Source organism: Sceloporus occidentalis, unplaced genomic scaffold (assembly GCF_023333645.1).
Source record: "Sceloporus occidentalis isolate IW3139 unplaced genomic scaffold, rSceOcc1.0.p SCAF_3, whole genome shotgun sequence".
Classification (NCBI taxonomy): Eukaryota; Metazoa; Chordata; class Lepidosauria; order Squamata; family Phrynosomatidae; genus Sceloporus; species Sceloporus occidentalis.
Window position 1 is genome coordinate 61,345,602 of NW_028316983.1, and position 15,701 is coordinate 61,361,302.

The 15,701-nt window shown below is 42.3% G+C and overlaps 1 protein-coding gene across 1 annotated transcript in view; it reads right to left on the reverse strand.

Moving 5' to 3' along the window:
* Nucleotides 1-213: 213 nt before the first annotated feature.
* Nucleotides 214-15,701, reverse strand: part of MDFI (MyoD family inhibitor) — an 82,620-nt gene continuing 67,132 nt past the window's right edge. The window contains exons 3-4 of the mRNA XM_089518288.1: nucleotides 3,641-3,916; nucleotides 214-1,779 (exon numbers count right to left, since the gene is read on the reverse strand). Coding sequence (XP_089374414.1) covers nucleotides 1,523-1,779; nucleotides 3,641-3,916 — 533 coding nt within the window. The 3' untranslated portion in view covers nucleotides 214-1,522. The remainder of the gene's footprint in view (nucleotides 1,780-3,640; nucleotides 3,917-15,701) is intronic.

Below are 15,701 nucleotides of genomic sequence, written 5' to 3' on the forward strand. Positions count from 1 at the left end.
TAGATACTGCTGAAAGTTGCCCATCCATCTTGTTTGAAGACCTTCAAAGAAGCAGAATGCCCCCCTCCCCTGGCAGTCTACTGTCAAAGGTATCATATTGTCAAATATATATATATATATATCCAGTGAAATAGCCCTCGAAAAGGACCCCCTCACCAGTGTGCAGTAGTTTCAGCCTTCTGGTCAGTGTGCAACAATGAAGATTTTTTTCTGGGTGAGAAATGAAAAATACTTTTATTTACAGTAACAAATAAAAAGACAAAATACAAACCTTTCCCATGCTAAAAGGAAACAGGGGACTCAATATGGCAGGCATATTTTGGTTGGTAGCAATTGTCCCACCTGCTGGCCCCAAGACATGCAACCAAGTGTGAAGGATCACTTGGAATGCTGTCACATCAGTGTCCAATACCTTGCAAAGAGGAGATGCAACTGGCTTGTGCCTTTGAGCCAGGCCTAGTGTTTTACTTCCTCTTCCACACCTATATGCTGCACCCCCAGCCTTTTAAAAAGCATCTAGAGATCTCTGGCAGGCACCAGAGATGACCAAGAGGCCCTTGAATGAGCGCATTTGGCAGGGGAGAGTGGTGTGTTCTTGGCTTTATAGAACTATCCACTCTCAGTACCAATATCCAAAAGGATGACTAAGAGATGGTGGAAGAAGCAGGGCAGGGATGAAATACAGTTTCTTTGAAAGGATTCACAGAACATGCCAGCTCCCAGCTGCAGACAAATATGAAGGGAAGCCTCCCCAGTTCTTTTTCTCACTGGGTCAGGGGCTGCTCTGGGGACCTGGCTTCCTTTCATCATGCCACTGGAAGAACCCAGCTGCAGCTACAGTGTCAGGGATGGGCCCTGAGCAGCTGTGTGAAAACATTCCTTCTTGGCACACTAGGCCAGCTGCCATTCCTTGGAGTGCCAAGATGCTCAGGAGCCAGCCAGGAGCCAGTGAGACTGCCAACTAATTGGCAGCATCACTATACTTAAGGCACTTTCGGCAGCCAGCAACACAACAGAACTAGAAAAACTCCTCCAGGAGCTGGGCAGTGGCAGCTGGACTTGTTGGCCAGTAGGTGGCACAGCTTACTGGCACACTAAAACACAGGCAGCATGGCTTGCCTGTGATCTTTGGCTGTGTGAATGCTCTAGCAGATCTTTGCCAAGCAGCTATTCTTTTCCTCCTCTTGGCTCAGGCAGCAGGAACACTGCTATTTCCCAGCTTCCATAAGGAGAAATCTGGTGGGAAGGGGGTGGGGAAGCAAATCCACTACGTGTGCTTCAAGTGTCCTGCAAATCTTTAGTGTCAGTCTGGTAAAAAAAGAACCACTTGTTCCCAAGCAGGATTTTGGTTTCAGTAGAGTCCACACTGAACCCATCTCCTGCTCCAAACTTAGCTTTTATGGATTCTCATCATTTGATAATGGAGAAGATTAATGGCAGGAACCTGGCCAAGGTCTTTCCCCCTGCCCCCAGTTCATAGCCAGAATTCCTATGTTCAGACAACAAGATCTGACTCCCAGTTTCAAGAAGAAAAGCACAAGCCACAGCACTCCATGCAGATCTCCAGGCAGTCAGCTGACTCACAGCATGCATCTATAATGCCACAGTCCATGTCACAGGGCAGGTCACAATCGGCACATTCCCCAGAGCCACAGCAACAGCAGCAGATGCAAGAATCCTCGGAGCTGCAGGAGCCACAAGTGGCACAGTCCAGCATGATGTTGCAGAGGGTCAGGAACTCACAAAAGAGGCAGGAGAGGATGCAGTGGACACAGCAATCTGGAAGCAGAAAAAACAGGATAACCAAAAGCAGGCCAAATGTTGGCTGTGTTGGGTGGATGCTGAAATAGTGCAATAGGAGAATAGGAAGGCAAAAAGAAATGGAAGACAATACTGTGCATAGCTGGGGCATGGCAGGGTTTTGCATGAGTGGTGCTTCAATGTTATACTGGCACTGAAACCATCATTCCAGTATCACTAGGCATTTGGGCCAAGGCATCAGAATCCTTTACTTCTGCCCCCCATGGATCACAGTGGCTACTGATGACTCATTAAGCAAGTGAGTGAATAAATGTGAGCATCTGGAAGGTTGCACTTAATCTCTTCGACAGGTTTAAGGTTGTAAGTCTGGTAGGGCAAGGAAAGTTAATTCCAAAAGTACACTGTACCTTGTCTCTTAGATTTTAAGACTGTGGCAGGGCATGGGTGCATTTTTTTAAAATTGTATAAATCCATAGTGTGTTTGAACACAGTATTCAAACACATGATGAGACAGCAGGTTAACTTTCATGATGGAAGGGAAAGGGGTCATGTGAAGAAGGGCTACACCCAGCATAAATGGAATATCACCTCCTGTTTGAGTTCAGACAACATCCCCTAAACATTTGCTAGTGTTTGTGACTGGTAGGGCAAAATTTCTCTGTAAGAAATTTAATATTTAATACAACCATTTGCTGCTTTTACAAGGACTATCCAGTAGCTTCACAGTAAAGGAAGTAAGCACACATCTAAAGAGGAAACAATTCCCACTTCTAGTCTAACCATCAAAGAGACAATGGAAACAACAAAACCAGTACAATGTGTCCACTTTTCCTGTGAACATGATACTTCCCTGCATCTATGAGGTGAAGCACTGCAATGGGTTGAGCACAAGTGCCATGCAATCAGCCTATGTAGTGAAAAGAGTAAGTGTATACTTCATAACTTCCTAAAAGAAAGAACTGTAATAAAGGCTAATAGCTGCCATGCTAGCTTAAATTATTAAAACTCTGAAAGAGGCAGAGGAACACAAGTTGAAGAATTGTGTCAGCAAATACATGATTGCTATCAAATTGCTGCAGATATTGAGTTTAGGTCATGCACAGATTATTTAAGAATTTTCTCTATCCCTGATTTCCACCTGCTGTTTGCATTTCTTCCTAATGTATCTCCTTCCCCTTTCTCTGAAGATGACCCCAGAAACATAGGAAGCTGCCTTATATTTACTCAGATCATTGGTCCATCCATCTCAGTATCGTCAGCTCTGACTGGCTATTTGGGAATTCAGACAGGATTCTAGCTCTGCCTGTAGATCAGGTGTGTTCAGTGTGGTATCTTGGTATATAAACCCATTTCTGACATAGACTAACTCCATGGCTGTAGCCTTGCAGACTTGGGACCACAGTTTTCTATTTGTATGAACTGCTAAGAGACTGGGTGGACTGGAAATCATATCTGCTGATGTAAGAAATCACAAGAACCCTTATCAGGGATAGCCCCACTATTAGGCAGAGTGACACACTTCGAGGTATAGAGGTTCATGCCTTATTAGCCTATTCCCCTCAGGTGTAGTGAAGGACATGACCCCTTCACCAGTGTTGATGGAAGATTTAGCTGCCAATCTGGTCAGGTTTTGTATGAGAGGGAGAGGAGCCATCTTGTCTACTTCAGGCCGCAAAACAATCTTGGACCAGGCTAGCCTACTCTAGGTAGCGAGGGCCCTAAAAGATGGCATATACTGAAAGATTAACTGGGGGCATCAATGTCTCTGCTACCACATGGTGGTCCTTTGTCCCAGTCTCTCTCCCTTTCCTGTGATGCCTGGAAGAGTGAAGAAACTCAAAATGTTAACTCCAAAATATTGAGGAAAGGGGAGAGATACCTTCCTGTGCTTCAGTAGGAATCTGAGAGGATGCAGATTTGGAGCTGCCTTTGCTCTTTTTGCTGATCTGACTGTTGATGGAGTGATGTGACTGTAGCTTTCGATGTGGCTTCTGGGAGCCTGAGAGTGACCTGAGTTCAGAACACAAGACACCATTTCCAGCCTCGCCATTAGAATTGCTGAGCTCATCTGACACGCGTCCAGCACCATTCTGCAGCAGAGGGATAAAAGTTGAAGCTGGAGGGATCTGAACAGTAACCCGGCTCTGGGGCTGGCCTGTTGGCAACAGAGAAAAACAGATTTGAACACAGGATTTCCTTTATATTTACTTCCTTTGAGAACTTTATTTGGATTAACAATAAATTGTCCCTCTACATTCCCTCTCCTGCTATTTTCTTTCATTTATATAAAAATAAGAAGCAAATGAAAAACATATATCTGGTACATTCAGAACATTAACAATATGTCCCTCGCGCAGACAAACAATGTTGCCTGGGCCTACTCCAGCTAGCTAAGCTCCTAAAAGACAGCATATGTTAAAGCAGTAACTAGAGACATCCATGTTTCTGCTATTACATGATGGTTCTTTTTATTGTCATTGTTTCCTCTCTCCTTTGATGACTAAAAGAAAAAATAATCAATTAATATTCATTTTAAAAAATCCATAGACAAATATCAAAACTTCTAGAGGCAGCAAGTCTCCATTAAGAGCCCCACAGGAGACCTTCAAAAGTCTTTGAGTTTTTTGCAGTTGGTATTAAAAGGAATCCATGGTATGTGTTAATAGGGAAAAGATTCCACAACTTGGGTGCTTTCATTGAAAAGGTCATCTCCCTGGAGGCGACACTTGAACAAGGACCTGCAACCATGATCTTAAAGTCTGGATAGGTTAATATGGGAGTGTTACATGGTCGTAGGCTAGTTAGGATTTTAACTTGGTCCAAAACAGACTTGCAGCCAGTGTACTTGACAAAGTGCTGGCATAATACAGTATGGTCAAATTTCCAAGTCCACACTAAGAGCTCTGCCACGCATAGGCGGGATACAGACCACCCTTTTGGGGCAGCCTGCACCCGCCCCTTTCCCTGATGAATCAGGGCCTCAGCTGCCACAGTGGCAGCCCTGGAGGCCCCAATCTGCTGCTTTTCCAGGCCTCGGGGAAGCGGCAAAAGGCGGCTTACCCGCAGCCTGGAAAGGGGTGTCCTTAGGGCTTCATACCCCAAGGACACCTGGAGAGCGGCGGGGAGACAGAGAAAGAGGCCACTTGGCCCCTTTCTCTTCAGTACCATTGGCGCGGCCATGTAAAGGCCATGCCAGTGATACGCAGCACAAAAGGAGCTCCGTTTTGGAGCTCCTTTCGGCGCCACTGAAAGGGTGCCACAAGCGCCCTTCAGCAGCGCCAGGATGTAACAGCCGCACTGCGCCGTTTGGATGTGATGCGGCCATTACGTCAAAATGGTGACGCCTGTGTGTACAGGGCACCACCGTTTTGATGCCCCCGTCATGTGCTAGGGGTGAGGCCGGTATGGACACTGCGTCCTCGGCCAACCCCTAGCACGTGATGGGGGCGCCGCATACGCCGGTATGTACAGCGCCTATGTTAGATTAAAAGAATTTCTGGACTGTTTTCAATGGCAACTCCATGCATAATGCATTACAACAATTTTAAGTGGTAATTTACCCAGGCATTGTTTATTGTAGTCAGGATACCTATGTTCAGTACATCTGCCAGGTCAGCAACATTGTTCCTGAGATTTCAAGGCCCAAATATGAAAGGTAAGTGCAGGTCCCTGTGATCTCATGGGGTGAGGGAGGCACCATGAAGGAAGGGAAGAGTGCAAGAATTGACCAATCCAATTCAAACCTTTGTTTATAGATTAGAACCACTTAGGGGACAGTAACTCAGCAGTCCTTCTCTCCAATTTCTTGTTGAAATTCTGACCGACTTCAAAGTCAGTGACAGAATGTCCTAAGAAGCTACAATGTTCTCCCAACTCTTTTTGAATAACATGCATAGTAACCCAAGTAGCACAGCAGACTGTGATTTCTGAAATACAGGATATTGTAATGACATGTGAACAATGATTAATGACTATAAAGATGACAAGCACATCATGCACTGGCAACAATATTGTGTTTTCATGGAAGTGTGGTCCAAATGGCTCATTTGAATCTCTGAACAGCAATGGGCCTTTAAAATGAATTAATTGGAAATAAAAACTAATAGTATAAAACTACAGAAATCTGAAATAAAACTACAGTCTGCCCTTCTTATCTGTAAGGGATCCCTTCTGGACCCCCCATGGATAAGGAAAAACGTGAGACTGGTTGTCCTTAATGGCGGAAATGACATGCACATGGCTGCTAATGTAGCCAAATGCATGCATGTCCATTGAAAGCAATGGAGCTTAACCTTCACAAATGTTTAAATCCACAGATAGCAAATCATAGATATTGAGAGCCCACTGTATTGTTATTGTTAACTGCCATCCCATCAACTTCAGTTTACAGTAACTCTATCTGTGAGAGACCTCCAAGTCACCCTATCATCAACAGTCATGTTCAGGTCTTGCAGACTCAGGGCCATGGCTTCCTTGATTGAGTTTATCCATCTGGAATGCGGTCTTCCTCTTTTCCTAAAGCCTTCTACCTTATTGTTTTTTCTGAGGACTCATGTCTTCCCATGATATGTCCAAACTGTGACAGTATCAGTTTAGTCATTTAATCTTCTAGAGAGAGTTCAGTTTGATTTGCTCTAGCACCCATTTATTTGTCTTTTTAGCAGCCCATGGTGTATGTAGAACTGTACCAAGATGGTTAAAAGAAACTCAAAAGGCTAGGCTGAAAAGATGCATAGTAACACCTTCTCAAAAACTGCAAGTCTAGCTGCCACCTAACATTCTTAAAGAAGAACATTCCATAGCTGGAGCGTGGTGCAGAAGAAGGCCCTTCATACAAGTTCAGCAAATGGGCCCTGAAATGGTCATGTCCTCAAAAGGGCTTCCTCTACAGAACTTAATAACCAGACAGGTTTATAACAAGTTAGGCAGTCACAGACACTAATTAGCATAAGATTTTAAAGGTTAAAAATCAGAAAATAAATAACAACTAGGGCAGGTCTTTCAGAGTTGGAGTAGCATCATCTTGATACCGTGTGCCACCCCTATTTACTTTGAAGTAATTCCACTTTACTCCAATATAAAACTCTAATAACACTTGCAGCTAAAACAGGAAGGATGACTACATGACTCTCCAGATATTGTTGGATTGAAGTTCTCATCACCCCCAGCATTAGCTATGCTGGCTGGGGCTGATGAAAGTTTTTGCCCAACACAAATTCCCCACCACTGATATAAAATGACTGTGTTGAGACTTGCAGCAGAAAACAAATACTGAAACCAGCCTAGATGGTAAGGGCCATCTGGGACAAATTTGCTTAAATAATGCAGACACTGTGGCTTTCTAAAATTATGGATTCTACGAGCAGAGAGATGGGGTAGCAATGGGAAGCCCTCTAAGCCCTGTGATAGCAAACTTTAACATGGAACACTTTGAAAAGCAAGCCCTGGAAACAGCACCGAAAAAGCCCACAACTTGGTTCCAATGTGTGGATGATACTTTCACTATTTGGAGCCATGGAGAAGAAGATCTGGCTGTGTTCCTGAACCATCTGAACAACATCCACCCCAACATCCAATTCACTATGGAAAAAGAAAAGGAAGGAACACTACCATTCTTGGATGTCCTAATCATCTGCAAACCGAACCAATGTTTGGGTCACACAGTATACAGAAAACCTACACATACAGACAGATACCTGCACAAGAACTCCAGTCATCACCCAGGACAAAAAAGAAGCACAATCAGAACACTGGTAGACCGGGCAAAATGCATCTGTGAACCCCATTTCTTGGAAGATGAATTGAAGCACCTAGACCAGGCTCTACAGGCTAATGGTTATTCCAGCTCAGACATCAGAAGGGCTGCCAGGCCCAGAAAAACCCAGAGGAGGGAAGACAAACAACCACCCAAAGGGAAGGTATTTTTACCATACATCAAAGAAGTCACAGACAGAATAGGAAAACTGGTGAGGAAACACAAGCTTCAAATGGTTTACAAACCAACGAAGAAAATCCAACAAATGCTTTGCTCAGCCAAGGACCAGAGAGACCCTCTCACAGCCGCAGGAGTTTACCGCATACCATGCAGCTGAGGACAAGTCTACATAGGGACCTCCAAACGCAGTGTGCAAACAAGAATCAAGGAACATGAGAGACACTACAGACTGGGTCAGCCAGAAAAATCAGCAGTAGCAGAACATGCCACAAACCATACTGGGCATAAAATACTGTTTGAAAACACTGAAATTCTGGACCATGCCAACAACTACCATGTCAGGATGCAATTGAAATAGACAAACACCTAGACAATTTACGAAAGAAGAAATGCTTAAAGTAAACAAAGTCTGGTTACCAGGCCTGAGAAACACCAAAAGCAAGGCCCAGCACATGCAAATAAATACCACCCAGAGTCAGAGGAGTTAACCAGCAGACAATGGATCATTAATCAAATGGACACTCATAGGGCTTGCCATTCATAGAATCATAGAAGCATAGAGTTGGAAGAGACCGCACGGGCCATCCAGTCCAACCCCCTGCCATGCAGGAAATCCAATCAAAGCATCCCCAATAGATGGCCATCTAGCCTCTGCTTAAAGACCTCCAAGGAAGGAGACTCCACTACACTCCGAGGGAGTGTATTCCACTGTCGAACAGCCCTTACTGTCAGGACGTTCTTCCTAATGTTGAGGTGGAATCTCTTTTCCTGGAGCTTGCATCCATTGTTCCGAGTCCTGTTCTCTGGAGCAGCAGAAAACAAGCTTGCTTCCTCCTCAATAACAGGCCAACACAGAGATCTGGACCATGCCAACAACTACCATGTCAGGATGCACAGGGAAGCTACAAACACCTGGACAATTTCAACAGGAAAGAGGAAACTATTAAAGTAAACAAGGTTTGGCTATCAGTCCTGAGGAATAGCAAGATGAAGACTCAAAAGATGCAAATGAGAAATCTCCCAGGGTCAGGACTTTCCCAGCAGACAATGGCCTGTTACAGACAGCCAAAATAAAGCTGCTTCGAGTCACAGTGGAGGTATGGTGTTTCAATGATGCATGCGTCCTAAAAGTCCAGAAGTTGCACCAAAGCCACACTCCAGCCCTAAGGACTGGAGTGTGGCTTTGGTGTGGCTTCTGGATTCTTAGGACGCATGCATCATTGAAACACCATACCTCCACTGTGACTCGAAGCAGCTTTATTTTGGCTGTCTGTAACAGGCCAATGAGCACTAATCAAGCAGACACTAATCCTCTTTTGCAGACCCTCCCACCCTGAGGCCTGCCATTAGCAACAGAACATACACATGCAAATCACTCCTGCCTTCACATACACATGCAAATCACTCCTGCCTTCCCAGGTCATGCAGTATATATATCCCCAAATCCTTTCCAAGCAAACATTCTCTGAAGATGCCAGCCACAGATGCTGGTGAAACGTCAGGAAGAAACTCTTATAGAATATGGCCACATAGCCACAAAAAACAATGGATGCCAGCCATGAAAGCCTTTGACTTCATGCTTCCTAAAATTGTTTTTTCATTCTTCTTGATGGTAATGGTGGAGAGAGTAGAATTTCTTGGTGTTAATGGCAGGGAGGGTGTGTGTGAAGTTTTGGGAAGTGTCTGTTTCCATTTTATGCAGCTGTATTCCTTTCTCAGGGCATAGCTAGAAAAACCTCTGTTAGTGCTGGCCTGTTATACCATTCCCATTCCAATCATCAACCACAAAGCCTGCAAAAATAAAAGAACAATTGTGATTGCAGAACTCAACATAGTTCTTTTTGCTACAACAGACGTTCTGTGGCATGTATCGAAGGGGGAGGTATGTGAATGAAAATACCTGCATTGCTTGGCCACATATACAGCATTGTCAGATTGCAAGCATATAGGCCAGGCCATTGAAAAGGAAGAAAATAAGCAAATACATTCAGGTAAAGCAGCACTCTATTAATTTTTGGACCAATATGCTAACTGCCTTTTTACAAACACTTAGAATGGTATGCTCTTGTTGCAAGTATAACATCACAAGAAATAAACTTAAAAGAGGGATAGGGGAAGTGACACAAAGTGAGAAGCATTTGCCTAAAAGGTACCATTAAGTGGGTGGCAAATTTGAAGTCCTTTGTTTTAGAACTAAATCCAGCATTTTGGATCACAGTTCTAAATATGACATGACTGTAGGTTGTATTTTTAGCTTTTTCACACACTGCTTCAGTGTATACTTCCTCTGCAATCCACATGATGTCCATGAATGAGAGATTCATAGGAGATTCTGGGAGATGTTATCAAAACCTTTTAAAAAATATTCCCAATCTCTGCAGCAGAGTTGCACTTTGTAATCCTAGGGGCTGCCATGTTCCTCCACAGTGTCTGAACACTGTTGCATCAGGATGGGGGTGGGTAGGGATCACAGTTAGAAATGAGGAAAATAAAAAGAAGCCCAGTAAAACTTGTCAAGTTTCATTACTAATTCATATATTTTCCAGACCTTTTAAAGTTTTCTCGATTACTATTAAACAGGTTGAATTTTTTTAGTTGATTCATTGTTGTTTAATAGGTCAAATGTAAATAAATACATCATTGTTCTGTTGCAGCTTTGTACAAACAACTTTGTTCTTTTAATGGAATTAATTATTTTTTAAAAAAAACTTTTGTGTTCATGATTTTTTAGGTATACTCTGAATTCTTTATAAGCTGTCTTGGGTCTCATGCCAGGAGAAAGATGGGATGGATGAATGGATGAATAAATGTACATATTAGAAACACTTTAGTAAAATATGCCTATTTGAAATGCTGAAAGATATGATTTTGCCACATATTAAATAGCAGATATGTTATTGCAAAGGCCATTCTTCCTATTCTTATTTTGCATCTCATTTTAACATAAGAACAAATGTGCTTAATTTGTAGTTACCGAAATTATATCAAAATTTCTCCACCCAGTTAGAATGGGACCTCATAGTAATCTACCCACACCTCAAACTATTACATACCTTTAATATCTAACTACTTAAACTGTAATCTTTTTTAATGTTTAATAACAATGTAGAATGTAGAATAACGTATTAGATAGGTATACAGCAAGCCCACATTTGTTGCCTCTACACATAACAGAAAGCCATAACAGGACAGTTTTTCAAACCCAATGGGACATGGCTTCCCAAATATATGTATCTGTGTTAAAATACATGCACAAAAGCATTTTTCATACATGGTATGTGCCCACTGAACATGGTCCTCCTCCAGTGCACATGGAGGTACAGAAGAAGGAAAAGATGAAATCTACTCAAAATTCCCACTCCACCCCGTTTTAGCAAAACGCCTTAGCCTTCTAATGTGGTCAACTCTCCCTGTAATTTGGGCACTGCAGAAATTATAATCATGTATACAAAATGTATGAAATGTTCCTAAAATTGCTCAGGACAGTACAAATTGCCATTTGGAATTTCCAGATTCATGAAGACAATAAACTAAATTGTTTTGACTAAGAAAGATATTTTGGGGAACTAAGTACAAATTACTGTACAAGTGAACCTCTTTCACATAGTTTCTTGTGTGCAGCTTCTAAACGGATGAAGTCTAGACCAGGATAGTGATAACTAAAAGGATGCAATTGGGCACTATACAAACAAATAACCCCCACCCAATCTAGGATTTGTTTCTCTTTCTCTCTGCTAGACTTTACATTTCTTTCCTTCCTCTGATCTGTAAACAAGCAGTGATTCAGCAAAAAGGCTTGAGAGCAGAAGGCATCTTGAGCCAATCTGGGGAACAGAAGCTACATTCTCTCTGGGGTGTCTGCTGGACAGGCTCTGGGATTTTGGGGTTGAACAGGGCCAAACTGAGTCATACTGAAGGCATCATGCACAGCCTTCAGACACAGGATGTTTCTTGTCTTCTGCTGCTGATGGGCCAAGCAATGCACAGTAGGTGGCAAAAAGGCAAGCTTGGTTTCTCTAGTTTGAGTAGCCTACCAAACAGCGCTAAGGTTACACAAAGTTCTATTTTGACTTACAAAAGAGAAATGAAATGAAACTATAGGCATTGGGAAATGTATTAGCTGCAATTTCCTTGAGCTGAGTGTAGGGAAGAGGGTGCAGTGACTTGGTTTTGGAGACATATGCCTGTACATCTGTACATCCAAACTGAACTAAACTACCCCTTCCTACCATTCTCCCTTACACCTGCCAAAAAGGAGATCAATGCTATCTGTTCATGCTGAGCATCAGTTTAGTGGTGGTGGTAGAAGTGGACATCCTTCTATGTCTACATGTTATTGCCAGAAGAAATCCTTGTGTTTTCACATCCTATTGCTCCAGAAGGACAGGACTCTCAATCAGGATCCACATTATTAGAATTGCAAGGCACACCCAGTCATCTACCTTCATAATGTATTCCACTGCTCGGAAAGCATGTATAAGAACTTTAAGAGAAGAACACCAGGCACTGCATAAGATAACCAATTCCATAAAAGCATATAGGGGAGCATCATAAGCTGAGTACTTCTTCCTCCAACGATGCTACCCTTAATACACTTTGTATTGTTTGATTTCCTTCGTCAAGGAGAGCTAGGCCTGGTTATTACTTGAAGGAAGACCACCAATGATCTTCAGGTAGGCCTAGGAAAGAATCCTGTTTGAAATCCTGAAGAATTGCTGCCAATCAAAGTTGAAAATAAGAGCTAATTGAACCAGTGGTCTGACTCTGTATGTGGCCAACTGCTATGTTCCAAATACAATAGCATTCACATGCACACACATGCACACACAAAAATTCACAGCCTGATACTCAAAATAAGTGAAACTTCCCTACGTATTTTTTTATTTTACTTTGTAGTGAGCTACAGCTAATGGTGTTCAGTCAAGAGCTCATAAAATAAGTATGGTGCTGTTAAGATTTTGCTTAAAAGGTGGAACAATGAAGTCCAGATTTTTTGTATGTATTACTCTTCTGCTAGGGATCTCATGTTCACCTGTGGGAAGCCATTGGTCATTCACATTCATGAAACAGTTTCTATCATTGCTATTTCTTATTTATTTCAGAGATTTCTGTTTCAGTTTTTAGCTGACTCTCATGTGGCTGTGCATAAAATAGCCATACAAGAATACATTCAAACTGCAATATAAGTCAACCTAACATAATAAAAGCGTGGACCAACTAGAGCACCAGCTCACCAGAAAAATACTAATTTTACATTTTCAAAATAATAATAATTCCCAAAGCACAAATGATCATGATTATCTTATCCTGATACCAGAATTATCTCTGTGGGTGGGGAGGGAGAGAAGCACTCAAAGCCTTTTTGTTGGAGTCAGATGGTCAATATTTTGGTATTTGAGAACTTAAGAAGAGCTGCACTGGATCAAACAAAAAAACCTCACATACGTCAACATTCTATGTCCTTGGTGGCCAACCAGATGACTATGGAAAGCCTATAAGCAGGACATAAATACAATAGCACACTCCAATATGAGTTCCCCAAGAACTGATAGTGGTTGCATATGGACTTTGATAAAGATGGCAATATGTAGCCACCACCTAACCACTGATAGCCCTATCAGTGTACATAATCTGTCTAATCTTCTTTTAAACATGCCCAAGTTAATGATTATCACTATAGTCCAAAAAGCAAATTCCCAGATTTAAACTATGTCTTGTGTGAAGACATATTTCCTTTAATCTGTTCTGAATCATGATTCTTTAAAAAAAAAGGGGGGGGGGGAAGGAAGGGATGAAAAAATGATCCATTTTTGGCAGTGGAAACTGATAACCATGCCTACAGTAAAGGAAAAAAGAATGGAAAGACTGATTGTGAGACACTGCTGAGATGAATCTAATCTTGAAAAAGTATCAGACTGAATGCAGTGACAACTGAAAAGGAATTCAATAAAGAATATAAACCATAATTGCATTAACTATAGAAAGGAATAAACTTTGGGTGTTTTTTTAAAGAAAGAGAAAATTCCACTTCTCATGCCAACTAATCTGGTTTCCACACAAGATGGAACTTGAAGTAGGGCCTCCTGGCTGATCTCAACTTCTGAAAAGCTTCCTATGAACTACAGCTATGGTGGGGAACATGCAATCTTCCAGATATTTTGCAACAGCAGTTTCTATCAGCCCAAGCCAGCATGGTTAATGGTGAGAGTAGCACTTCAGTAACATCTGGTAGGCCATATATTCTCTATGCTTGGGTTGCAGCAAAATAAGTATTTGCCTCTTGTTACTCAAGAACTGTGCTACATGTTAAGGAAAGAGATGAATAATTGCACCTTCACCGTATTTACACTTCTTTGAGACAGCAGCCCCATGATAGGGGTATTCTTTTTTAAGGGGGGGGGGGTTAAGATGTTTTTGTATTGTATATTTCTTGTATTTTAAACTGTAAGCTGCTTTGATTACTTTACAGCAGAAAAGCGAGATATAAATAAAAGATTTGTTTGTTTGTTTGTTTGTTTGTTTATTTATTACCCATCTGCAACTTCAGAGGATTGATTTTCATTAGAAAACGTGTATGTATATGTCTCTTGTCTCTGTGAAATTTAGGGCTGAAACAGATGGCCCTGCCCAGATGTGGACCAGCTTGTGGGCACTCTGGCGGTGTGGTATTTACACGCCACATACCACTAGAGCAGTCCTTCCTAATGCCGCGACCCCTTAATACAGTTCCTCATGTTGTGGTGACCCAAACCCATGAAATTATTTTCATTGCTTCTTCGTAACTGTAATTAAATAGGTGTTTTCCAATGGTCTTAGGCGACCCCCATGAAAGGGTCATTCAACCCCCAAAGGGGTCCCGACTCACAGGTTGGGAACCACTGCACTAGAGTGTCTTAAACCTGGCTTCTAGCTGCAACAGGGCAAGAAAAGATGGCTTTTTGCAATATTACTGCAGCCAACAAGACTGCTGAGGGTGGGGACAGAGTCTATAGCACCTGCTTCTATCCCACCAACTTCTTTTAAAAATGTTGAGAGAAGTAAAGGGACCACTGTTGAAATGTGCACCTTGGTTCCAATATTATTGCCATAACCATCACAAGCCTTAAAGAGCCCCTTATTAAGGGCTACTCAGTTGAGTTCATAAAAAAGAGGAGACTGTGCAGTGCCCCATGCACCCCATCACACTTGCCCTGTCATACTTTCTCACAGCCCAGATCCAGGGCTACAATCCTCATCTATTTTACTAGCTATGAATTCCCTTTACATCTGCATACTCCTTGCCAACACAATGACTTCTTGAATTAAACTGTCTACTAAATAATGTACCCTCATTTTGACCCCTCTGCAACCTGGGTATGGAATGATCAGCATTCTGAAATGTGCTGACGTTTTCATTTAAATAGCATGCCAATTGCCTTTTTGTCTGCCTTTTTTTGACTGCAGTAACCATCCATTAGCATGTGTATGATGATGGGACACAGTGATCACACATGAAAGTCTCTCACTTAATGGAAATGGCAGTATCCAAGTGAACCTATAGCTCCCTATGTGCAAAAGGATGGGAACAGATCGTTTCTCTGTACTTTAAACTTTTCTGGGAGGGACAAACCCCTTGCTATAAGCACATCCATCTAGTTTTCAGTTTCAGCTTAAGGCAAAGAATGAATTTCACCAGCTGAGTTCAAATGGAGCCCATGAGAATATGGGTTCACACACTGACATGACCTTAACTGCTGTGGCATGAGTGAACCATTATAATCATCATTATTTCAGGAATGAAATTATAGAGTGGTGAATCCCCTAATCAGATAATTACAGGTGGGAATTCCACTGATGATAAGAATTTTGTTCCTGGCAATTTATTACATTTTTCCCTGGCTCTCCAACACAGTCTTCTTGCACGAGGCAGGCCAATACCCAATATACCATTAGTAGCTTGGACTGCTCCTAAAGGTCTCTCTGATCTGGGGGTGATGGAGGGCAAGTAGCCTGAAGATCTACTGGT